Source organism: Aphanomyces astaci (genome assembly GCF_000520075.1).
Source record: "Aphanomyces astaci strain APO3 unplaced genomic scaffold supercont1.165, whole genome shotgun sequence".
Classification (NCBI taxonomy): domain Eukaryota; phylum Oomycota; class Saprolegniomycetes; order Saprolegniales; family Verrucalvaceae; genus Aphanomyces; species Aphanomyces astaci.
The window spans coordinates 1-24,109 of NW_009798428.1; the positions used below are offsets into that span (position 1 = coordinate 1).

At 53.6% G+C, this 24,109-nt stretch overlaps 8 protein-coding genes across 8 annotated transcripts; 5 read left to right on the forward strand and 3 right to left on the reverse strand.

The window, feature by feature from the left end:
* Positions 1-565: 565 nt before the first annotated feature.
* Positions 566-4,211, forward strand: H257_18434 (hypothetical protein; the record flags this gene model as incomplete). Its single annotated transcript, XM_009847488.1, has 7 exons — positions 566-901; positions 948-1,043; positions 1,116-1,982; positions 2,058-2,754; positions 2,887-3,017; positions 3,070-3,450; positions 3,507-4,211. 7 exons carry the CDS (start codon positions 566-568, stop codon positions 4,113-4,115), a joined length of 3,117 nt encoding a protein of 1,038 aa, XP_009845790.1. The 3' UTR covers positions 4,116-4,211.
* On the reverse strand, positions 4,148-7,107 carry H257_18435 (hypothetical protein; the record flags this gene model as incomplete). Its single annotated transcript, XM_009847489.1, has 9 exons — positions 4,148-4,384; positions 4,443-4,688; positions 4,827-4,889; positions 5,143-5,184; positions 5,272-5,406; positions 5,452-6,236; positions 6,322-6,438; positions 6,501-6,990; positions 7,051-7,107. The coding sequence occupies 9 exons, from the start codon at positions 7,105-7,107 to the stop codon at positions 4,265-4,267; spliced, it is 2,055 nt and encodes a 684-aa protein (XP_009845791.1). The 3' UTR covers positions 4,148-4,264.
* Positions 7,108-7,374: 267 nt separating this feature from the next.
* On the forward strand, positions 7,375-12,329 carry H257_18436 (hypothetical protein; the record flags this gene model as incomplete). The annotated part of the gene is made up of 2 exons (XM_009847490.1): positions 7,375-11,119; positions 11,191-12,329. 2 exons carry the CDS (start codon positions 7,375-7,377, stop codon positions 12,327-12,329), a joined length of 4,884 nt encoding a protein of 1,627 aa, XP_009845792.1.
* H257_18437 (hypothetical protein) lies at positions 9,366-13,327 on the reverse strand. The gene has a single exon (XM_009847491.1). It carries the CDS (start codon positions 13,319-13,321, stop codon positions 12,500-12,502), a length of 822 nt encoding a protein of 273 aa, XP_009845793.1. The 5' UTR covers positions 13,322-13,327; the 3' UTR covers positions 9,366-12,499.
* Positions 13,328-15,668: 2,341 nt separating this feature from the next.
* Positions 15,669-17,194, reverse strand: H257_18438 (hypothetical protein). The gene is made up of 5 exons (XM_009847492.1): positions 16,980-17,194; positions 16,503-16,935; positions 16,320-16,456; positions 16,025-16,254; positions 15,669-15,978 (listed from the first exon to the last, which is right to left on the reverse strand). Exons 1-5 carry the CDS (start codon positions 17,163-17,165, stop codon positions 15,696-15,698), a joined length of 1,269 nt encoding a protein of 422 aa, XP_009845794.1. The 5' UTR covers positions 17,166-17,194; the 3' UTR covers positions 15,669-15,695.
* Positions 17,195-18,044: 850 nt separating this feature from the next.
* H257_18439 (3-deoxy-7-phosphoheptulonate synthase) lies at positions 18,045-19,988 on the forward strand. The gene is made up of 9 exons (XM_009847493.1): positions 18,045-18,660; positions 18,709-18,854; positions 18,916-18,969; positions 19,023-19,083; positions 19,135-19,234; positions 19,283-19,376; positions 19,429-19,614; positions 19,655-19,801; positions 19,851-19,988. Exons 1-9 carry the CDS (start codon positions 18,219-18,221, stop codon positions 19,917-19,919), a joined length of 1,299 nt encoding a protein of 432 aa, XP_009845795.1. The 5' UTR covers positions 18,045-18,218; the 3' UTR covers positions 19,920-19,988.
* Positions 19,989-20,587: 599 nt separating this feature from the next.
* On the forward strand, positions 20,588-21,226 carry H257_18440 (hypothetical protein; the record flags this gene model as incomplete). The annotated part of the gene is made up of 1 exon (XM_009847494.1): positions 20,588-21,226. One exon carries the CDS (start codon positions 20,588-20,590, stop codon positions 21,224-21,226), a length of 639 nt encoding a protein of 212 aa, XP_009845796.1.
* Positions 21,227-22,078: 852 nt separating this feature from the next.
* H257_18441 (hypothetical protein) lies at positions 22,079-24,087 on the forward strand (the record flags this gene model as incomplete). The annotated part of the gene is made up of 4 exons (XM_009847495.1): positions 22,079-22,226; positions 22,282-22,635; positions 22,686-23,991; positions 24,015-24,087. The coding sequence occupies 4 exons, from the start codon at positions 22,079-22,081 to the stop codon at positions 24,085-24,087; spliced, it is 1,881 nt and encodes a 626-aa protein (XP_009845797.1).
* Positions 24,088-24,109: the final 22 nt, after the last annotated feature.

The window sequence follows — 24,109 nt, forward strand, 5'->3', positions numbered from 1 at the left end:
TGGCCACACATGTCCCCCCCGACGACGACCCCACCCAACCAAGTTTAATCATATTTTTAATATACACTTCTTCACATGTGTCGCTCGTTCGTAAGGCACATCGAGTTCGTCAAGTCACTGTGTGTGTAATATGTGGAAATGTATAACTACGCTGGTTTGATGGGTTTGATATAGTTTTCACACAGTGCAGTACTACTTGTGACAATTAAGTCCTCGACACCTCACACCTCTGACGATATGCATCCATGCCAATCATATCCATCTTCTTAACAAGCAGCTGCTCGCAAGGATGCATTCCTACGCAAGTTGCAGTCTAACCCTTCACGGGAGGTTTAGACTATGTCTACTTCCCACGACTTGCGTTACACATCCTTCACTGGATGCACCGCCAATCCCCACTTGCATGTGCTGCCACTTGAGTACAAATGCTCGAAAGGTCACCATATCCGGATAAAAATTGTGTTATCCATACTCCGGTACAGGAAAGGTTCGCCCAAGTTAGCGCCATAAAATATGAATTATGCGCTCATATTATATCGGTGTTGTAGCAAGAAAAATCTTTCGCATGGGCGATGCAATCGCGTCAAGTGGCGATGGCATTGATCGCGGCAGCAGCAGCCGACGTCGACGAGGCATCGGAGTGCCGTCCAAATGGGGCGTGTTTGGTCCTCTCAGCGAGATGCATGCCGGGGTATTGAAGTCATCTATGCGACCATCGTCTCGAACTACCCCAGCATCGGGGGCCACCGCGTCGAGACGGACCACGACCACGAACCGAACCATCAACTTACCTGCTCGGTCCTTCTCATTTCGGCAGCGACGAGGGAAGTTGGACACGCGCGCGATTGCACAAATCGATTTGAATCGCGTCGTTCGAGAGACCGACATCGACACGATCCAGGTGCTCATGCTTCTTCATGCTGGTTACACGTCATGACTTGGCTTAGAACCAATTGGAGAACTTGGCGTTTTCAGACATCACACTGCAGGATTTCAACCAGTACTCGGACGAGTACTTTTTGAAGCTGTTTCAAATCGCCCAGGTACTAGCCACCTCTTCAACCAGCCTCAACTAACAGGTTGACCATGACCTACCTACCTCGTTGTACATGCAGTTGACGGTGGAGTACCTCCTCAACGTCCAAGAGTCCCTCGTCATGCACACGGAGGAGCTGGAGTCGCAGTGCGAGCAAGTCCAGCACGACTGTGCGGCGCTGGCAGACGAAAACGAGTCAGTGGACGCCGAGCTGCGGCTGCTCAAGCAAGAGATCAAGCAGAAACAGAACACGATATCCACGTATGAGCTCATGCTGCTGACCCGGCAGCATCAGGCTCCTCCTGTCCCGCCGCCTTCGCAGGGCCACCTACCGCCATCGACTTTGCCGCCTGTCGAGTGCATCTTGTGCAACAAAAAGTTCCTGTCCACAGAGTACTTGATCAAGCACCAGCGCCACAAACACGTGGGTGGTGCCACTCAGTCACAAGTGACCAGTCCGGCCCCTACTACTGTGGTCCAAGTCGTGGCTGCGGAGCCCTCCCCCCCACCACCTGTAGCAACGCCGCCAGCAACTCCCGACTTGACGGTGGTGAACGCCTTGATCAGCGCCAACACAGCCATCCTGACCCAGCAAATCGAAGCCATCCACGTCCAGCTAGCCCATGACAAGTCGGAGCGCGCGACGGAGACGCAGCTGTGGACGCAGCAGCACCAGTCGTTTGAAAACAAGATGATGGAGCACATGGCTCGCATGCAGGAGGCGCTCAAGGACATGCACGTTCAGGCCCAAGCCCAGCGAAACGAATGGACGCACTTCACCCACGACGTTTTGCAGAAAGCAGCAGACAAGGTCGTGGTAGCTACTACTAGTAACGTTAGTCCTCATATTGGGGCGATGGTCCACGACGGAGCAGACGACCAGTGGCGACACGATATGTTGCACCAGTTGAAAGCGCAGCACGACATGGACAGCCAGCACCGACAGGTATACAGGACACACACTGATCTTCATTGTTGCTTGGAGGATTAAGAATATATAATATCTGTGATTGATACATAGGACCAGCTCGACCAAGAGCGACAACGGTGGAATGACCGTGAAGCCCAGCTCCTAGCGCAACTCAACGACCAGAAGAACCAGCAACTGCCGACGTTGACCCAGTTGGTCGCTCTGGAAGCCCACAAGTACGGCATCGACTACGGCTTCGCATCGGCGCCAACACGGGATCACCACGTCACATGTCTGTCGCAGATCATTCAAACCGATCCAAATGTGTGCGACTCGCAGCAGCAAACAGACGAAGTTGTACAAGGGCCAAGTCGAGCGGTCGCTCAAGAGCTTCTGCCGCCTCCCACAGTCAAAGTAGAAGAGTCACCGCCTTTGCCCCTGCCACCCCCTGCGACGCTGCCCGCTGCGGGTCGTCCTGTCGACGAGGAGAGGAGGCCATTGAAGCCAGCAAAAGAGTTGGCACCGATTGAAACGTCGCCCCTCCAGCCAACTCTATCGCAGGGGGCTCCAACAACAGTACCGACACGACAGCATCAAGAGGCGGCCGCCGCCACAACGGTGCAAAAGGTCGCGGCGGGGTTCCTCACTCGTAAACACCTCAGCACCCCCGAGAACTGGCTCCTTCGGCACGGCCACATTGAGGTCCCCATCACCCCCCACATGACAGCCAACGACTTGCGCCGGGTTCTAGCTCAAAAACTCGGCGATGTCGACCCCCATCGCATCATTCTGCACCACCGACCGTCGGGTACACCCACCTTCCTGGTGGCCGTTGTCTTTGCGTGTATACATAATATATATATATTTGATAGAATTTGAGATTTTTATGTATATATATATATATTTGATAGAATCGTCGTGGTGGACGGGGTGTATGTAGGCAGCGAACTCGTGGGTGACGTGCTGGTGTTTTACACCCACGGGTTGGTCGACGTTGAAGTCATTCCTGACCATCCGTTGCTTTTGGACAAGTTGGTCGACACGTTCAACGCCCGCACGTCGCATATTCAGGTCTCGATTCTATATATATATGGCCTTTTCATAAATATTTATATATATATAGACGTTGCGCAAGACATTACCAAGAGATGATGGCTCGTCATCTATCTCAACAACGATGAGAGATGTGGGCGGGGGGGTGGTCCAGCTCCAAGCACTTGTCCGGGGGATGCTAAGTCGTCGGCGGGTGACGGAGCTGCGCATCGACCGCCTCGTGGACTTGCGATTGAAGCAACTGCATGACCATTCTTCGACTGACGAGGATGCCGTCGCTCACCATTTGCGATACATTCCCCGACGGGAATCGTCTGAGATACAGGGGGAAGCGGTCCGAGTGCAAGCGCGGCTTGTGCAGGCCATGGCCACGTTTCACCCGTCGTCGTCGTCGTCGCAGACAACCATGTCGCAGGCAGCGTTTGACATGGCCATGCTAAAGATAAACGAGGTAGTTGGATCAAGTGTGTTTGGTATTGTGCGCTAGTATATATGATGCTGGTATAGGCGAGGAAGTTGCAGCCAGCGCCGGTTCAAGGTCGCATGGCGAGCCTCTTGGACGCGATCCACACAGCCGCGATGGAGCATTATGACCCGGCGCAAGCCAAAGCGGATGAAATCGAGGCGGACGCGGCCGTGTCGATTCAAGCTATGGTGCGGATGGGACTAGCTAAGAAACTTGTGGCGCAACTGGCCAAGACAGCAGCCCAGAAGAAGGAGGAGAAGAATCACCAGCTTGACCCATTCATACAACTGGATGCCAACCCAGTGGCCGCCGAATCCAAGCAAGTTGGCCACGAACAAACAGATAATGTCGACCCCCAAAAGACAGGGGAAGGTGTCGCCTTGGACGATGAAGTAGATGCCAAAGAGGTCGAGGAAGAAGAGCAAGACGGGGCGATCACGATCGATGACTTCAACAAGCTCGAGGACCGCCCCATGTCGGCGCAGCTCACGGCCGCCCTGGCTCGCACACACTATGAGGAGGAGAAGGCCAGCCTCCACGCGCTGCACGCGGTCGCGTCCTCGCGTCTCATCTCTCCGCACTCCAATACCCAGCTCAAGTCGATGCAACGCCGCAGCAGCCGCGGCACCATGCTGCACAACGCCCGCTAATCCGTTGGTTCCAACACCAATCAGTTGAACGATCTAGTGGAAACTGCTCGTATGATGTTATTACTCGGAAGCACTAGTAGTACTAGTACTACTAGTAGAAGTACTACTACTACTAGCGAAACAATCTGTCACTTGCGGTCCGAGACGTGTTAGGCAAACGCCTTTGTCCACATCTTCTTTTCCTTGTCCTGTTGCTTCTTCATGTGCGCTTTCAGCCGTTCGTTCAACGCGACCACGGCCTTGTCGTCCGGAGCCAACGCAAATGCTTTCTAGAGCCATGGGTTAGTACTCTACTCTCGTACTAGTAGTACTACTAGTAGTTTGTACCTGACTGTCGTCGAACGCCCGGGCGTAATCCTTGAGTCTTTCATAGCCCAACGCGCGGCGATACAGCGCCTTCGTGTTGGTTGGGTCGATGTCCAGCGCGTCTTTGCACTGGACCACCGCCTTGTGCCAGCTCTCCATCTTCAAGTAGCACTGCGCCACGTTCAAGTACAAGCTCAGCTTGACAGCGTTCACGTCGGCCGCTTCATCCGGTCGCAAGTCAAAGAACTTGGTCGCATGAGTCAATGCCTACAGAACCATATGTTCAAATCAAAATATTCAAAGGATAATATTTTTAAAAAAAATATAATATTTTTTAAAAAAATATAATATTTTTTGACATTCGAATACGTTTGATGGAAGAGTACGAATACTGGGACGACGTACCTTGACATACCGAGCAGCGGCATGTTGGACATTGCCGCCACGAAATAACTCGTTGCCTTCGTCCTAGTTTTTTCAAGAGTTAGTACACAATAGTGAAAGGGAGATTCATATTGCCACCACAAACAGTTAATGATAGTATTATAATAATACACATTCGTGAAAGATATTACGGATACAACATTCAATAATGATGTGAATATATATGAGGTAGGTAGAGAGAGTGATCATATTGGGGATACTAATATGAGAAAGAGAACTTATTTTGGTGCTATTATAAATATATATAGAGGTAGAGATATCGTTGGAGGAACTGTACCTTGTTTTTGACAACCAACCGCATGCGATCGGGCGTTTTGAGCTACGAGAGATGAATCCACCAGGTTTACGGGGTATTATTTATACTACTACTAGTAGTACTACTAGCAGTAGCAAATCGCACTCTTACCTTTCGAAAGTCGTGGTCGTCGTCATCTTTATGCTCTAGCGCGGCCTTTTCCGATTCCAGCTCCAACTGGCGCTCCAGCTCCTCGTCATCTTTTGCGACAGCTGCAAAGTACGCTTGGCACGCCTGGACAATGTCCTACGGAAAACAAAAAAATTAAAAAATATATATGATATTCCCTACAGATTTCAATGCGTGGACGGTGGCGGTGGCTTGGTCCAGGGTAGCGGTCAGCGCTTGGTCCGAGTAGAACCAGTCCTCGGCGGCATCGAGGAACGGGCCCACGACCGCCGACTCGATGAGATGGCCGTGCTTTTGGCTTTGTTTGGCTCGGATTTCGTACACGAACGTCTCGATTTCGTTGCGTTTGTCGGCGAGCAGCGCCATCGTGTCGTCTTGCGCTTGCATCGCGAGCTCGGCCGCGATGGCGGCGGCGTCCACCGTCACCTCTTGCAGCATGTTGCCGTTGCTGTCAATGCTAAAGGCGGCGCCGATAGCCACGGCCGTAGCGCTGTCCAGCATCCGGCCCAGTGTCACATGAGTTCCGATCGCGGCTGAGATGGCGTCCTGCACCACGGGCATGCGAGTCCCCCCGCCCACGACCTCGACCGTCGAAATATCACTCGGAGATACTGCCACGTCAGCAAAGAGCCCTTCCAGCAACGTCCGCAGTCCGGCGGTTTCGCCTCGGCCGAGGTGCTCAAACTCGGACTTGGAGATGCTCAGCGCAATGTCGGCGTCCGGTACGAGGTTCTCCACGGTCACGATGGCCTCTGGGATGGTCGAGAGCAGTTTCTTGAGCTGTTCGCATGCGTGCAGAAGCCGGCGGCTCTGCCGCGTGTCGGGCTCGAGCTGCAGCCCATGGGACGCATTCAACTTGGCGGCAAAGTGCGCGTACAAGTGGCGGTCGTAGTTGGACGAGCCCAGCGCGGGGTCGTACGCCGTGGCGAGGATCTGCTCGCCCGCCGCTGGAGGTTGACGATGGTGTCGAGTGAGAATTTGGAGGTTTATAGCGGGCAAAGGATGGTCATGAAGAGCCGCATGATAACACACCTGAGAACTGGACGAGCACCGCAGTGGTTGAAACATGGCCTACATCCACGATGACTAGTGTCTTGGTCACGTCTGGGTCTTTGATCGGGTGCTTGCGGTGATAGCACCGCGCCAGAGCTAGACAGGAAGTTGGGGCAAAGTGAATTAAGATGGGTTTTGAACTTGATGAGATAGAGTACCGTGGTCTCGGGGGACTAACGTGGCAGCGCCAAACCCTGCGATTTTAATGGCTTGTAACAGCGCGGACTTTTCGGCGTCAGTCCAACGCGGCGGAATCGCAACGCCGAGCTTGAGCGTCGCCACGTCCGCGGTGACGTTGCGGCCGATTTTGGCGAGTAGCATGGCCATCAACTGCACGGGGCTGAACTCGGTGGTCGCGCCATTATAGTCGACGGAGGCGACGGGGAGACCCGCGGCGTTGACCGTGAAGTTGGACCGCTGGCACGGGAACGCACTCAACTGGGCCACGACCTGGTCGAGCGTCTTGCCCAGCAGCAGGTTCAAGTAGTCCACCGTGTTCTTGGGGTTGGTGCTCGAGGCCAGCACGGCCGCTTCGCCCAGCAAACGCTCCTTGTCCTTGAACGACACCAACGTGGCAGTGGTCATGCCACCGAGTTCGTTGAGGACAATGTCTCCGGAAGGGCGAGCCACGACACATTGTTTGGAGCCCTACGTGATGCAGCCAGACGCATGAGATGATCGTGGTGATGAGACTCTATTGCTACTGACAATATCCAGGCCAATGAAGTCCAACGTCGGCGCGGTGGCGGGGGTAGTAGGCGTCATGACGATGCTCGAGTTTGAGTCGATAATTCTTGAATCGTGGTGGGCAACGAAATGTACACCACTCTCAGTGGGAACGACCGCACTCTCCCACTCACTCTCAGCGAAATTGTAGCTGAGGGATCGGAAAAGTATTTTGTCCAATGAAATGCCTTCGACTAAACTGTATGACCAATCATCACCCTGCAAAAGCTACCATCCAATCAAAACGCTGCAAGCTCGAAAAGCAACACCGAATCTCGCGCACTTTCTACCGGGTAGGCGAGCACGATGAGGGTGGTGGTGGTGCAGATACGACGCCCGGTCGACAAGCCGGACAAGCCCACGACGAAGTCAAGTAACAAGAAGCAAGTCCCACCGGCGTCGGCTCAGAAGTTGCAAGTACCATCAACGTCTGCAACTGAGAAAGTACCGCCAACGTCGATGTTCGAGTTCACGGAAGTGACATCTCCACGGACCAACAACTACTTTGCCAAGATCTTGTGGCCCAAAGCGCAGTTCTTCGAGTTCCAGTTCAAAGGCATGGATCTATCCCAGCCAGAGGACAAGTTGAAGTTTTGCAACTTCCTGACCAACATGCAGGACACACCCGTGCCGTTTGTGCGATACAGGCTCAAGTTTCTGACGTACTCACAGAGTCACATTGCAGACAACAACCGCGCATGCTTTGCAGCAAGCAAGCAGAGCGTGTACAACGTTCACTCGGCGTCCAATCTGAATCGACTCCCCCTTTCAAAGCAAGCCAAGTACAGTAAATTGCTGTTTACCCAGTACGACGAACCCATCCGCAAATTGGCCAACGTGGTTGTGGAAGTGGTAGCTGACGTCACGCGCAACAACTTTACATTCACGGACGGCTGCGGAACGATTTCACTAGACCTCATGGTGGAACTCATGGAGTCGCATCTCAGTGGTGGGGACTACACGAATGTGTGTGCAGTGCAGTGTCGCCTCCCTGGGATCAAGGGCGTGCTTGTCGTGGACGCAACATCCCCGGCGCGCACATTACGGCTTCGACCGTCCATGGTGAAACTGGACGTTCTATCACTCTTGCAGCACTCCAAGCTCCGCGAAACCAGCTCGGCCACGCTGTTCCCGCTCTTGCCCATCGTCGTGCTCAAGACCAACGAGTCAACCGCTGATCATTGCGGGTATTTGAACGACCAAATCATTGCCCTTCTCCTGCAACGCGGCGTACCTGCCTCCGAATTCGAGACCCGCACCCAAAACTACATCGACAGCGTCAAGTACATGGGGTTGGACTGCCGATATGCTCTGCAATGCTACCAATTTCGTGGCCTGGACGACTCGCTTTTACGCACGAAATGCACGCAACTGGCGGCATCGTCCCCCACCCAACAGATCAAAGCAGTGCACCGCGACGTGCTGCAAGTCCAAGCGTCGGCCATGGCGAGTTTGCGAGTACCATCATCGTCGACCAAAAAGAAGGAACGCCTCAAGATCCCTGTGGCCAAGTCTCGGCTGCTCCTGGGGGTGTGCGACTACACCAACACCCTTGGTCCAGGCGAGTGTTTCGTGCAATTGAACGAGTCTGGGGGTGATTTGGTACTGCTCGTCGGCAACGTGGCTGTGACCCGCAACCCTTGCTACCACCCCGGGGACATCCGAGTCCTCCGCGCCGTGGGTCAGTGTGCAGCCCTTGACCATCTCGTCAACGTCGTCGTGTTCTCTGTGCAAGGTTCCCGACCGGCTGCCGACGAAATGGCTGGCGGGGACCTCGACGGCGACATCTTTTTCGTGCTGTGGGACGGCCATCTGCTCCCGTCCCCAGGCTCGCACCCTTCGGTCGCATTTGATTATACTGAAGCTTCCGTGAAGGGGCTTATCCAACAGTGGGCGACGAAGGCCATGCTAGGTCCGCCACCGTTCAAACCCGCAAAACAACCAAAGAAGAACACTTATGTGACCATGCAGCATGTCGTCGACTACCTCGTCCTCGGCGCCTCGACTGGTCGACTCGTGGGTCGCATCGATGCACTTTTGCTGCAGCTGCAGGCGCTGCCGCCCTCTTCAAGTCGTACAGAGTGGACAAACCTCCTGAACGCCATGTTTGTGTGTGGGATCGATCAACTCAGCGACGTCGTGGATGTGGACTCGATGTTGCGCTCCATCGAACGTAACATCAGTCGACACGGGGCTGCTTCACAATCTGCTCCGTCGGCGCCGCACGGTGTAGGCCCGCTCCTGGCATACATTCGGTCGCTGGAGACGATGGAAAAGCCGCCACCGGCGCTGGCGCTGACCATGTTTACGTCATCAGTGGCCAAAATCGACCTCGCCGTCGACGCCCGGGACTTTCAAAACCTCACGCAGTTGTACTTGTGGGCCGTGCTGGACGTGCTCTCGGACGTGGAGCGCCAAGTTCTCAAGGAATCGACCATCCCAGATGTGTTTGCCGCGCAGTTCCAACCCAAACTGGTGCGCAAGGTCGTTGCGTTACTCGACCGTGAAAAACAGACCCTTCGACGCACCCACGACGTGTTGTGTAAGCGGGAGGACACACGGGCGCTGACTCGCATTCGTACGTTGAGATCCGACTTGGACGTCAAAACACTGAAAGCGAGGCAGTTCAAGGATGCTTCTTGGAGCCCAAAGAACGACGAACGACGGGCATGTGCTCGACGGTTGCAAGAAATGCGAGCGCACGTCGCTCGGCTTGTGAACGCGGCAGACATTGCAAACACGCAGCAAACGGGCTTCTTTACGGGCTTCATTTCGTGGTTGTGGGGGTCGCCACCGCCTCGTATGCCGACGGAAGCGGAAAAGAACCAGGCCCAAGCTCACATCCAAGCGATGACTAATCAGGTCGTGCAATTGCAATTGAATTTGAAGCAGATCGAAGCCGACGTCGAGACACTTCACCGTGGCGCGACGGCGTTGGCGTTGGAGGCGCAGCATACCGGTGCCTTGCTGATGCAGGAAATGGCCAACTTCACGCCCGCCAAGGAAGAGGACCTGCTCGAGTTCATGCGGGCGTTCCAGGACCAGATGGCCATGCGCGATCAGTTCGTGCACGTGTGTACGACGCTGTCGGCGGCGGCGGCGTCCACCAACTTGGCGCTGCTGAACGAATGCTTGGTGGCCGAAGTGCACATGTTTCAAACCAAGCTCCCAGTGTACAACCACCGCGCGTCGCTCGTGTCGCATCTCCAACGTCCTTCGTCCATGCTGCTGCTGGTCGTGTCTGAAACGGGCAGTGGCAAGTCGACGTGTCTGCCTCAGTTTTACCTGACGGAATACATCGCTCGAGGCATGGTGACTGCCGCCAAGCGCTTTTGTGTGGTGGTGCCACGACGAGCTGCCGCCAAGAACTTGGCCAAGTTCATGGCGAGCATGCGAAACGCGGCGGTGGGGGGAGGAACCGTGGGGTACCACGTCGGCACGCACAATGCGGCCAAGTCGGATCGAAACGTGCACAGGACGAGGACGCTGCTGGAATGCGTGAGCGGCGGCATCATTCTGGGCAAGTCCATCTCGGACCCGTGGTTTGGTCAGTTTTCAGTGATTTTCGTGGACGAAGTGCACGAAGAGTCGGCGGATTTGTACTTGCTGCTGGGCAAACTCAAAGCCGCGAGAACACACCACCCCGCGCTAAAGATTGTGTTTATGTCTGCCAAAGTGGACGAAAAGCGGCTCGTGGAGTTCTTTGGAGCCAACGACATGCCCGTGGAGACGATCCAGGGGCGGCAGCATCCGGTCACGTCGGTGCATTATCCGTCCGATGTGGACTACATGTCCCAAGTGATTCGCACCGTGGTCAACCTGCACATGACGAAACCCGTGCACGAGTTCCCAGACGTGCTTGTGTTTCTCCCTCGCATTACAGACATTGAAGAGGCCGTGGCGCGCATCGACCAAGAGGTGAAGGCGGGTAGAATCAAGAACCTGGTGCCGTTGCCGCTGCACGGTCGGGTCGACGACGCAGCCAAAGATATCGTGTTGAAACGCAATGTCCATCACGACATTGCCGAGGCCCCAGAAGCCCCCTCCGGCAGTACAAATGTCGAACAAATGCCAGACCCGAACAGCCATCGACACCCAAATCGCCCCGTCGACCTCCATTAGCCGCCACCCCCCCATGTCGTCGTCGAGTGATCTTTGCCACGAATATCGCCGAAGCGTCGTTGACCATCCCGGGCGTGGGGTACGTAGTGGACTCTGGGTTGGAAGTGGTGGTGTCCCGCAATGTCTTCTGCGGGGCCACGGTGCACTCGGTGGGATTTATTGCACGAACGTCCGTGGTGCAGCGAATGGGTCGGTGTGGCCGAGAAGGACCTGGCGAATGCACGCATTTGTACTCGGAAGACCAGCAGGCCCTATTCGCGCAAACCAAGAAGGCCAGCTACTCGGATCTGGAGCACATTGTGCTGCGGTTGGTGGCCAGCGACACGAACCCGTTCGAGTTTGACTGGATTGAGCATCCAGGCAAGCCGCAACTGCGCTTTTGTGTCGACCAACTGGTCAGATTTCGCATGATTGACACTACTTCAAGCCCGTGGAGAGTTACGTCCGTGGGCCATCACGCGTTCAAACTGCTTCGACTAGGCTTGGACTTGAACGCGGTGCAGTTGTTGCTTGTCGCACGGGACAGCGATCATCGTTTCTGTGATCGTGCTGGGAATGCGCAAGATGACGGCTCGGACAAGGCGGCGGTGGTTATTGCATGTGTCGAATATTCGTCGTTGTTTCGGCAGTGTGCGTTTGCCGACATGGACGACATAGATTGGGACCGCCCGTCCATTTGCGACAATTTCGTCAATTTGTTTGAGGAGTACCGCACCAGTGGCAGTAAAAAAGAGTGGGCCAAGCGGTGCAGCCTGCCACTGCACGCATTTGCTTCGATCGATCGCCGACAAAAAGAGATTTCAAAGCAAGTCCATAGCTTGGGGAATGCCGACATGGTAGGGTCGTCGTCGTGTAGATGGTCCTGGGCGCAGTGCGTTGCCGCCGCATACCCCCACACCCACCTCAAATTGGCCGGGTTCAACTACATTGGTCCAGAGTTCGTCATGGAGCAGAGTCCTGGCGAAGGCATGAGCGACAAGTCCATTCGACTTAGCCGTGACGAACTCAGTCGACAGCGTCTGCAGTGGAGTGCCGGCAAAACGTACGTGGCACTGCAAGTGAGTTGTCACGCTCACAATCCGTCGACGCTGTTTGCGAGCTTTGTCGAGGAAATCGACGACAAATCGGGGGCGTTCTAAATTGAATGTGTTGAACAGTGTCTTCGTGCCACGTCATGGGTACAAGTTTGCTACATAGAGGTATTTGAATGTTAGGCTAACGACAAGATAGATACTGGCCAATTAAAGGGGTCGTTGGAAAGTTAGGATATCATAATGCTAAAACGGCGTCAAGTAGTTTGCTGTTACTATTACTTCTTCTTCATGGGTTTAATGCGAGCCTTTTGCTTTCTTGCATATGCCACGTACTTGCTGATGGCGTCGTGAGCCAGGAGCTTTTCCAGCGTGTTGAAGTCGTCGGCTAACGTCCGGTTGTCAATATGGCTGTGGATGTTGCTGTGGCAGGCCCTGCAAATGTCAATGCATCGGCTCAAGTACTCCCGCGTGAACCCTCGCTTGAGATATCGCGTGTGGACTTGGCGCGGAATCAAATGATGCTCGGTGAGAGGCACACATCGCTCGCACATAGCGCACATATCCGCAGCATCGTCAGTCAGCACGTTGTCTGCCAACACCACAGACGACAGCCCCGCCACCTGAACGTTGCCAAACTCGACAAAACAGACTTCAACGGTGCATTCTGAAGCATCAAACGACACGACGACCGCTTCGTGCCAAGAGTCGTCCTCGGCTAGGATGGCCATACAGGTTGCACCAACGTCGAATCCTATGTTGTCTGTAACATGGTCGCTTGGTGGAGGATGAAAGCTCCCATGCAAATGCACCAGCACAGCCTCGATAACAGCGGAGATGTCGTGGGTTTTCAGATCAAGGTCCGCTTCCGATGCCAACAAGGCGTTTTCGATCGCTCGAGATGCCAAGTCAAACGTCGACTTGACTTTTTTCACCTTTTTCGACTTAGTGTTGTTGGTCGCTGCGGCTGACTGCGCATCCACGACCTCCTCCATGACCAGCGCCACCATATAGTCCACGATCGGATGGTTGGCGACTCCTGTCAACGCGCTCCGCAGAGCGGCTTCCACGTACTCATCCACTGGATCATTATTGTCCATCTCGAATTGTGACACCTGAACTTCCTTTGCCATCGCTGGAGACCTACACTCACTCGTACTACCGTAGATACATACATACATTAACCAGAAAAGGCAAGGTGGTGAAATAGGCAATTTTGTATGCAGCGCATGGTGAACCACCTTGCGAATTCCATAAATAATTCTGAAATTGTACAGTTTCAATTAAATATATCTTCAAGTTTGTATTGATGATTTTTATTTTTCGTGTGTCTGTCTCTTTTTGGAATTGGCCAGGCAGGTCACGTTCAAAATTGTCCAATTTGCCCAATCAGATGCCGTGAAATCACGAAAAGCCCTGTTGCGATATATTCTGCTGCTGTGATGACGATTGATGCAAGGAGCATTGAGATAATTACTGTATGTAGGCAGTGTATAAGAGCAAGATCATGCGATGTGATATTTCGGACTCGGTCAATTCGAACAGGTCTAGATTTCAGTAACATCACCACTTGCATACTACTGTATTCCACCATCCAGTTTGTGTCGGTGCCGTACATCTCCCTGCCTGTGTGATCACGTAGAGACCCTCGAAATTATATTGTTTCTGGGGTCTAATCGTGCTTAACGTAAACAATCACTTTAAGACGCATGTGAGGAAGGTGGCTGGGGAGAACTTCCAAAGCTCCCCGCTCATTCAACATTTTTGACCTCTGAAACTTGGAGATTGTAGCTGAATTAATGGGGAACAACCTCATATCAATTATATTGGGTTTCGATGCATTTCCAATGACTAAATCAACAAAAACCAAGCAAGTTTGATCTCATTTTAACAATCCATTTAGGACGCATATTTATATCTTGAATAATGTATACCACTTTGCATATAACTTGTGTGGTTAGGTTATTTCGCCTCGTTTCATTGGCTCAAGGAAATTTCACGTCTTTTCATTGGCTCATGCACATTTTGTCTTAAATTGATTGAAGCTCTTAAATTGATTGTTTACGTTACTGGGATATTGGGTCTGTAGGAGTGCGACGATCTAACAACTTCAGTACTGTACTGTTGTGTAGTACTAATAGTAATTAATAGTGCAACATAACAATCTTCATAATAAGTTGACTTAAAACAAGTTTGACGCTCCTGGACTTGAACCCGGGCTCCTTCCTCCCCCGCTGCTGCACGAGCTAATGCGTCAAACGCTTATCTTACTAATCGTTTCTTCAAACCGATTAAAAACAGTTACTTTGCCCTACTTTACCTATGTTTTCCCTAGGGGCCCTAGGGAGGGCAATGTTAGTGACTTGATCACTGAATCCCATAGGTATGGCAACAATGCCCTCGATGTTTCCCCATATTCCCCTGCTACGCTACCAATCACTGGTGCTGACCGAGAGGTGACTCTGCTGCAAAAGCTCTACTAAGTGGACTTAGGCGTGGCAGGAGCCATATTCCAAGCCTTTGAAGGCAACCGCATTGCCTTTTACGTGCTGGAGTTCGTGTCGTTGACTGGCGATGACTTCTTGTGCGTGCACACGACAACCACCACGTGACAAGCAGTGCGTAGGTGGCTCTTGGCGGTGCTGCCGCTGCTCATCGTGGCGTGGATGTTTGGTTTCATAAAAACCGTCACCCCAAGTCAAGGCCTCTTCATTGTGTTCTTCTACCTGTGCCAAGTGGTTGGTCATGTCGACCTTCACACAACAACGCATGACCAGCCTGATGCTTGTATGTACATGCACATTGAACACGACGTTGTAATTTCATGGTGTGGATCATTATTCAATTTGGCGCCTCTGTCCAAATCTCACTCGCAACCCAACCTCCATCGATGACGACCGCCGAAACCCCGAAAGGTGGACGTTGTGTTTACTAACTGTAAAATAGTATCATCATGTTGTTTCTCCAGTGTTATAGCCAATCGTGTGTAAGAAACAATGTGTGGTAGGCTCTGATTGGATATTAAAAAGGATATTCTATTATTAACAAGTCAATTATTTTTCCCCATACCCTGCCTCTCGGTCCATGACGTGGCAGCTTTCGCAGATCTCTCTCACTTTTTGACGTTTCTACCCGCGTCGTGACCACCGCCACTGCATCCCCCCTGCCAAACTCCAGGACATGCCCATCGTAGTCGATTCCTTTCGATGACTTGGTCCAAGCACTTTGGTACCTTGATTAGAGGTCCAAGATGGGATTTGTTCGTTGCTACTGCCTACTGCCTTGAAATAGAGTCCATGAACCCCCTTGTACGGTCCCATGTAAGCCGATCGCTGGACGGTATACATACCCCACACGAGTGTCAACGGGTCTCATTCAGCGGGATCTAGCCAAGCGACAGACAGCGAGCCCTCAAGGCTCCACCACCTTGTTATAAAACCAACAAAAGCAATCAACAAGTAAGTTGCTCTCATATTACGCGTGTTGCACGACTTCGGCGATGCTCTGGGCAATGTACTCGACGTTCTTAGACGTGACGCCGGCCATGCTGATGCGGCCGTCCTTGGTCAGGTAGATGTGGTGGGTCGAGATCATGCGGTCGACCTGGGGCTCGGTGAGGCCCGTGTAGCAGAACATGCCGATCTGGTCTGTGATGTGGTTCCATTCGGTCGTGGACCCGTCCACCTTGGCGATGTTTTCCTTCAAGAGGCGGCGCATGGAAATGATGCGGTCGGCCATGCCCTTGCATTCCGAGTACCTATCCGAAAAGCCATCAAGACCCAAAATATGAGATATCGTTTTACCATTGCTTCTTGAGCGTGTCGTCGCCCAGAATGGTGGACACCAGCAGCGCGCCGTGGATGGGTGGGTTCGAGTAGGTGGGGCGGATCAGGATCTTGAGCTGGGACTCGGCCCGGGCAGCTTCGTCGGCGTCCTTGCACACAATGCTCAACGCTCCCACGCGTTCGCCGTACAAGCCAAAGTTCTTGGCATATGACTGCGACAGCACCACGTTGTGCCCGTCTTCGACAAACTACAAGCGAACACGCCATTGAGTACATCGATTGAATCCAGATGGAAGAAGCAGGATGGACGGACCAGGCGGAGGGCGGCGGCGTCGCGGTCGGCATCGCCGGAAGCAAAGCCCTGGTAGGCGCAGTCGAAGAAGACAATGTGTTCCTTGGCCTTCATGACCGCCGAGATTTCCTTCCATTGGTCCAATGTCGGGTCGACGCCTGCGACAACGTACTTGGTGAGAACAACCATGGGGAGGAGGTGTACCGGTGGGGTTGTGGGCACACGCGTGCAAGAGGAACACCGACTTGGACGGCGCGCCTTGCAAGTCACTGATCAGGCCCGAGAAGTTCAACCCACGGGACGCAGGTTCAAAGTACGAGTAGCGCTTCACGTCCAAGCCCGCATCCTTCATGATGGGGATGTGGTTGCCCCAAGTGGGGTTGGGGAGGTAGATCGCCGTGTTCTTGCCAAGAAAGCGCGCGAAAAACTCGCCAGCCAAGCGGCATCCACCCGTGCCGGAAATGGTTTGGACGCCGACGACGCGGCCGTCACGAAGGGCCTTGGAGTCGTCGCCGTAGGCAAACTTCAACGACAGGTCCACAAAGTCCTTGGTGCCACCAATGCCAGAGTACTCCTTGTTCTTCTTGGCCTTGAGGAGGCGGTCTTCGGCTTCCCACACCGACGGAAGCACATACGGCTACGACAAGACAATGAGACACCGTCGATTAATGACCTGCGTACCTTGCCGTTGTCGTCACGGTACGCGCCGACACCGAGCGACACCTTGCGTGGGTCCGTGTCCTTGTTGAACTTGTCCGTCAAACCGAGGATGGGATCGGCAGGGCCCATGGGCACAGCCTCGAGCCACGACTTCGTGGAGAGGCTGCGCGTCGCTTGAAGCGCTTTTGACAGGCGGGAAAACATCATGGAGCTGGCAAATTGCAATTTGGGGCTTGAGTCCATCGAAGTTTATTATCCGAACGACAAGTTCAATTTTCGGATAACCGAGCCCAAAATTGGGTAAAATTCGGCGAATGCGCTTGTGGTGATGGGCACCAAGAGTGGGTTGTTGGCGCTTCTGGCCCACCACGAAGACCTGATATTCCATAGATATGCGCTCATCATGGACCGTGTAGTGGGCACATGGAAAAGTTAGCACTTGCGCGGGATACAAGCCCAAGCGTATGATAACTCTCAAGAGAACTAACTACCCGTAGCAGTTAGTACCGGTACTGGTTGCATAAAAAACAAGGATAATTCCTGATTGGACAACCATCCTCCGGATAATAGTGCAACCAATGAAAACGCAGGAAATTGAAGATTATCATTGTGACGCGCCCGACGTCATTCGACTTTCAGATGTGGCGTGAGGATGCCTCGGAGCGTTTTGCGGTTTGCGCGCCGCCTTGTATAAGTTTGCTGCTGGCACTTCTGAACATTGGACCGCGTCGCTCGAACGAACTGGAACAGCCATCCACCAATGGTTGCCAAATCACCTTGACGCTACTACGGTGTAGTCGTCACCCATATACTTGTAGTAGCATGGTTGCCCTGTAGAGTTCAATTCGTGGTTGACTGGAGAATAACATGGCCTCAGGATGTGAGTGGGCATTTTACGAAGTATACACTACTCCGGGTACTAGTAGTACTAGTATACCTCTACTATTAAAAGTATAACGTTAGTGTAGCAATATCCGGACACCTCGCGAAAGAATCGATTGAATTTTGCCAGACGGTTGTTCAGTGAGTGCACATGTTGATTTTGACCAAATATTTATCCAAATGATTCAATAACTTGCCAAAAAGATCGAAAAGCCTCAATAATTCGGGACGAACTTCAAGTGTCGTGCACGCATCCGTTGAAGATTTAGCCAATCAGACGCGACAGAAAAAGATTGCGGTTCAACCAAGAAGGGTTGACAACCCAACCACTACGAGGCCCCACATTTTTCCATTCTTCGACGACCACCTCCGCCATCCATGTCGCTGCAGCCTTCCAACGCGTCCCTTGTGGTCGGCCTCGTCGTGGCGGGTCTTGCGCTTGCCTGGAGTGGCACCTTGGTGTACCTGCTGGTTCCCCACTTGCAACAAGACCAAGAGGTGCGTCAAGCAGCGGCGCAGCACCGCCACGACGCGAAAACAAAGGACAAGAAGGCGCGTGAGAGGGAAACGTCCATCACGAACGGCGAAGATGTCAAGATGAATGACAAGCAGGCGCTGGTGGATGTTCGCATCTCTGAGATCCGTCCGCTGCTGCCGCCGGCGTGTCTGTTGGAGGAAATCCCGCGAACGGTCAACATTGCCCGCACAGTCAACAAAGGGCGCCAAGGCGTGTCGAACATCTTGCGGCGCGTGGACGATCGACTGGTCGTGATCGTCGGTCCTTGCTCCATCCACGACGTGAAGGCCGCAATCGAGTACGGTAGGCATCTCTCGCTCATATCTGCCGCGGTTGACGTATGTGGTGTAGCCGAGAAGCTGAAGCCGGTCGCCGACGAGTTGGAGAACGATCTGCTCATCATCATGCGCGTGTACTTTGAGAAGCCTCGCACCACGGTGGGCTGGAAAGGTCTTATCAACGACCCGGACATCGACGGCACATTCAACATCAACAAGGTATCCCGCTTGTCTTTCATGCAGCTGGGACGACTCGTGGTCACGACGATAATACGTGTAGGGATTGCGCATTGCACGGGAGCTTTTGTCGGAAATCAATCAAATGGGCCTGCCTGTACGTCAACTGTCTCGCCAGCTTGCTGATTGATGTCGTTATGGCTGGGGTAGGCTGGCTGCGAGTTCTTGGACACGATTTCCCCTCAGTTTTTCAGCGATTTGGTCAGTTGGGGTATGTACACATGATGCTCCTATCTCACTCGATTGACTGACTGGGCTGTAGGAGCCATCGGCGCCCGCACCACGGAATGCCAGTTGCATCGCGAGTTGACGTCGGGGTTGTCGATGCCGGTGGGCTTCAAGAACGGCACGGGTGGCTCCTTGTAAGATCATCGAAATGGGTTGGATGGGGTTGTCATGTTGGCGTGTAGGCAGCTAGCTGTGGACGCGGTCGTGTCTGCGGCGCACCCGCATTGCTTTCTGAGTGTGAGCAACCAGGGCTTGGCGGCCATCGTCAAGACGTCGGTATGCGTGATCTATGGGGATGCACGATGTCGCTGATGTGTTTCTGTGGCAGGGCAACGAGGCGTGCCATGTCATCCTCCGAGGGGGCACCACTGGCACGAACTACAAGAAGGAGCACGTGGACAAGGTGTCGGCGCTGCTGAAGAAGGCCAATCACGCGGAAAACGTAATGGTTGACTGCTCCCACGGTAATTCGAACAAGAACCACAACAACCAGCCATTGGTGGCCCAAGACTTGGTACTTAATCACAAGATATGCCGTCGCTGAACCGTCGTAGGCCAATCAAATCGCGGCTGGGGACACGCGCATCGTGGGGCTAATGCTCGAATCGAACCTTGAGCCGGGGGCCCAAAAGCTGAACCCGGGCGTACCTCTGGTCTATGGAAAGAGCATCACGGACGCTTGCATTGGCTGGGACGAGACGGTAACAACACCCCAACCAACATGTCGAAATTCAGATTTGTACGATGTAGGTTACGGTTCTCAAAAGGTTGGCCGACGCCGTCCAACAACGACGAAGTGCCAAGAGCTCGGAGCTGTAGACAAAAATGTACTACCGGTAGATGAAGGTTGCCGTGTAGATAGTAATGAAATGTGGAGTTGGGTACGTAGGGTTTGAGTTGTGTGCTTGAAAGCTAGCGGGACTTCGACATACAGTGTAGTATTTGTGGAACTGCCGATGCAGTACCATCAACCGCCACCACACCTGAGTGTGCAAGAGTGCTATATACAATACAGTACATACACACCGCGACAACCAGCTACTGGTATTAGATAGACTGATACTTAATATTAATGTAAAATATTGTGCTATCGAGTGAAATTTCGTGTTGTGGCATGGTTTCTCGTTGGAATTTAATTCGATTCGATTGGCTACCTCAGATGAGCTCAAAATTAATAACCAATCAAAACCTTCTCAATGAAATTCAACCAATCAGATCGATTGTGGGTCGGTTTGGTCGGCGCGATTCGATTGCACCCTCCCCAAATTTCTATCAAATCGATATTAATAATATATCTGAAATAATTCGGGGGAAGCCGGGGTTCGAACCCGCGACCTCCTGTATCCTAGATTTGACACCCAAGAAGCATCTATGATGTTCACTCTCGCGTCCATGAGTAAACATGAGTGCATGTGACAAACCTTGATTGGATGAAACTCGATGGTGGGGTGGGTGCCCGTGGTCATTTTCACAGTGAATGCCACAGAATGTCATATCCTCGACAGGCGTTGCTGGATGCGCTGTTGCGCTGGCGCATGCGGTCCAAAAATAGCGCAGTCGTGTGGAGGGGGGTCAGTACCTTAACCGAACCTCCTGCTGTCTCCTCCTACGCGCAACTCGTGATCAGAGTCAGCCACAGCGGCGAGGACCTCGAGAGCAACATCTGTGGTTTGGGCGAATGGCTGAGTCTGCTGGGGCTGCTCACGCGTCCAGGTGTGGACGCACTGGCGTTCCACCGCTTGGTAAGCCCTCGAGACGCCGCGCAGTGTCCGCTCGGCGATACCTGGTGCTCCTTCTGTGACGGCGTCGACCGTTGTGTCGATCTGGAGCTCCAAACGAAACGTGATATTTCCTCCAGTACAGAAGCCGAGACGTTTCTCACAGTTCTCCGTCACGCCATCTTCGAGTGGAACGATGCGACAGCGTCATCAGAGTTCCATGCCGTCTGTGACGCCGTTCGTTGCGTGCTTCAAGCGCAAGAGACAAACTCGACCAGTCGCCGACGTGCGATCCAAGGGGACATCTGCCTCGCGTCCCGTACGAAAGTGTCGTGGACTGGACGCTTCCGCTATGAACTTCAGACGCTTGCTGTTGAGGTGGGCGACTTAACCCAAGTCCCGCTGTGACACAGGTGGTCCTCAACCGAGGCCACCGGGTGCCGACCCTTGGCGAACCGACACGAAAAGGCATAGTATTACTAGTAGTATTACTAGTAGTACTAGGGCGTAGTAAACAGAACACCTGTCCCAGCCAACTGCCAGAATCTCACTCTTGGTTCTGCAACGTCGTGCTAACATCAAGTCAATCAAGTGTGTGGTTTGCAGGAAGTCGGCACTCCCCCATTTGGTTGTTTGTGTTGGCACTGGCGTGGGAAACAACACAAAGTATACTTTAGTTCCAGTGACCTACGGAACTGAGAGCAATGGCGAAGAACTCAAAAGATCGCGCCCAGCAGCCGAAGGCCGTGGCAACGGCGCCAGCAGCTGCGAGCAGCGAAACTGAGGAGGAAGTACCAGTGACGGAGCCACCGTTGGTCCCGGTAGTTGGAGGGACCACGGATGTGCTGCCGGCTGTGGAAGAGTCCAAGATTGAGGAAGTCCGGAAGACGATGGAAGAGCTGGCCAAGGCGAACAAGGCAACGGGTACCGCGCGAGCGGCGTCCATGACCTGGGATGAATCGCGGCGGCAATATGGTGGACAAACCATGGGACCGAACTGGGAACAACTACCACGACCCCCAATCGAAGGCGCCTATGTCGACGAAGACTACCCGCCGCCAGAGAAGTCCGATGCTGAGAGGCGAGCGGAAGAGAAGGCGGAAGCTCGAGCTAAGCTACGTGCGGAACGACGAAATCGACCGGACAGTACTCCTGACAGCGAGGAAGAAGAAAAAGAATACCAAGAAGAATAACGTAAGCAAGCTGAGCGGCGGCGAATCAACAAAGCCAATCGTCCCCCAAAGGAGAAGCGTGTCGACCATGCCAAAGTGGCGCGTGCGGCCCATGATCGACGGATGCTGGACACCACCCTACCAAGCAGTTCGGGATGGGGACCTCTTTCGAGTGGACCACCGACGCCAAGCAGCGGAGGATGGGGCCCAACTTCAACTCCAGTGGACCTTCATTGGTGGTGACAGATGTTCAACCCCCTCGGATCACCTGCATGGACAGAACCTTCCTAGTGAGTTGGGTGAAGAAGCGGGAGACATATGAGGACAAGCTACGGGCGAATGCGCAACGCATGAGTGGCAAGTGGCGACGGAGTGCTGTGGGGTTGATCCCCTCCACTAACCGCAGCCTCCTGAAGGCTACATGCACCTATGTTTGGCGAGTGCCTGTGGAACAACTCAGTGAGGACGACTACCGCGACCGCATCTTGGAAATCGTCGGACAACCAGCGACCAAGTGGACACCCACCAAGTCAGACATGCAAACCTACTGTCGGGCGCTGAGTGTCGACCCCCATGGAGACGTGACAAGTCGCCTGGTGTCATTTATGGAGCGGGTTGATGACGTCATCGACGAGAACGGCCTACGTCAACAACTCAAAGACTCAACCATGCTGAGACGTTCGTGAAGGTGGTAGCAACGCGTGTCACACCCAGCTACCTACGCGACAGAGTGGAAAAGCAAATGAAGACCGTGCCGGCAAACGATCTGGTGGCCTTTGCGGATATCTTATGCGAGCAGCTTGACCGAACGCATGATGCGGACATGGTCAATCAACAAAGAAACAGCTATGGTTCGAAGCGTGGCCGTGAAGAAGACGACCAAGGACGCCGCACTACGAAACATGCGAAGAAAGCCAACCAAGCTGTTCGAGATCAGCGGGAATTACGAGGAAATCACCCACGTCCACCAGGTGGATACATCAAGCCGGAACGAAGTGCGGCGGTGTGGTCCCCGTCGACACAAAAGCGAGCGGGGGACTCACCAGCCACAATTTACGGACCGCAAGCGAACTCGCGCCCAAGACACGACGACCGCCATGTCCAAGCTGTGCGTGATGAAGCACGCCCTCAATTTGCACCCGGCCGGGATGACCGCGGCATGCTGTGCTTTGTCTGCCAGCAGCCAGGACACATGGCCCGGGAATGTCCCAACAAAAAGGACGGGGATAGCGGCGATACAGGCTGGAAGAAGGGCAAGAACGCCGTCAAGCGGTTCAAAGCGCGGGAACGCAAAGCGAACATGCAAGCGAAGCGAATGAAGAAACCCCCACCACCCAGCAAGGAGGATGATGGACGTTGGGTGCAGCTGAACAGTGTGCTGGAAGTCCCATACTGCCCGGACACTGGCGCAGACCAAAACATTGTGCCACAAGCCATGGTGGATGAACTTCAAGCGTTACAGCCACAACTTCAAGTTGTCAAATTGGCTGCGCCATTTGTGGGAACAGCATGCAATCAGATGCCATTCGAAGCGAGCTCCTACGTGGACCTTACGCTAACAATGCAGACGGCCGCTGGACCAGTCAAGGTGCCAGACAAGCGCCGCTGCTATGTGGTCAACGACGGAGATGAATTCCTCGTCTCGGATGACACCCTCAAGACCATTGGTATCGACGTTGACCGCCTGCTGGAACAGGTGGCGCGCCTGCAAGTGGATGAGGACGGCGATGACCTGGACAAAGTTGGTGGCGATTGCGTGGAATTGCCCCAACGATCGGCCGTCAGAGCTGCGACCATGAAGGCGGTGCTACCGGCAGCCAAGAATGAAGTCGAGGAAGCCTTGCAAGGCATGATCGACGGCGCAGTCGATAACGGATTTCCAATGGAACATGTTAAGTACTTGTGGGATGTGCTCAGCAAGCATGACATCTGGCGAATCAAGTTCGACGGGTCAGACCCACCGGCGAAGGTGAAGCTGTTGAAGGTGACCCCGAAGGATGGGTGTGTTCCTTACCGATGCAAAGGAAGGAAGCACAACCTCCTGGAGGAGAGGTTCCTCAAGTTGTTTGCGACAAGAACTACTCGATGCGGGCGTGATCAAGCGCAACCAGCAAAGTGC

What these genes read in the sequence shown, in the direction of transcription:
- H257_18437 (XM_009847491.1), bottom strand. Translation starts at nt 13,321, where the DNA reads ATGGACAATAATGATCCAGTGGATGAGTACGTGGAAGCCGCTCTGCGG.
- H257_18438 (XM_009847492.1), bottom strand. Translation starts at nt 17,165, where the DNA reads ATGATGTTTTCCCGCCTGTCAAAAGCGCTTCAAGCGACGCGCAGCCTC. An exon ending in GTGTGCCCACAACCCCACCG is followed by an intron (nt 16,457 to 16,502) that starts GTACACCTCCTC and finishes ACGTTGTCGCAG; the next exon opens with GCGTCGACCCGACATTGGAC. An exon ending in GACACGCTCAAGAAGCAATG is followed by an intron (nt 15,979 to 16,024) that starts GTAAAACGATAT and finishes CTTTTCGGATAG; the next exon opens with GTACTCGGAATGCAAGGGCA.
- H257_18439 (XM_009847493.1), top strand. Translation starts at nt 18,219, where the DNA reads ATGTCGCTGCAGCCTTCCAACGCGTCCCTTGTGGTCGGCCTCGTCGTG. An exon ending in CGGCCATCGTCAAGACGTCG is followed by an intron (nt 19,377 to 19,428) that starts GTATGCGTGATC and finishes TTTCTGTGGCAG; the next exon opens with GGCAACGAGGCGTGCCATGT. An exon ending in GCATTGGCTGGGACGAGACG is followed by an intron (nt 19,802 to 19,850) that starts GTAACAACACCC and finishes TGTACGATGTAG; the next exon opens with GTTACGGTTCTCAAAAGGTT.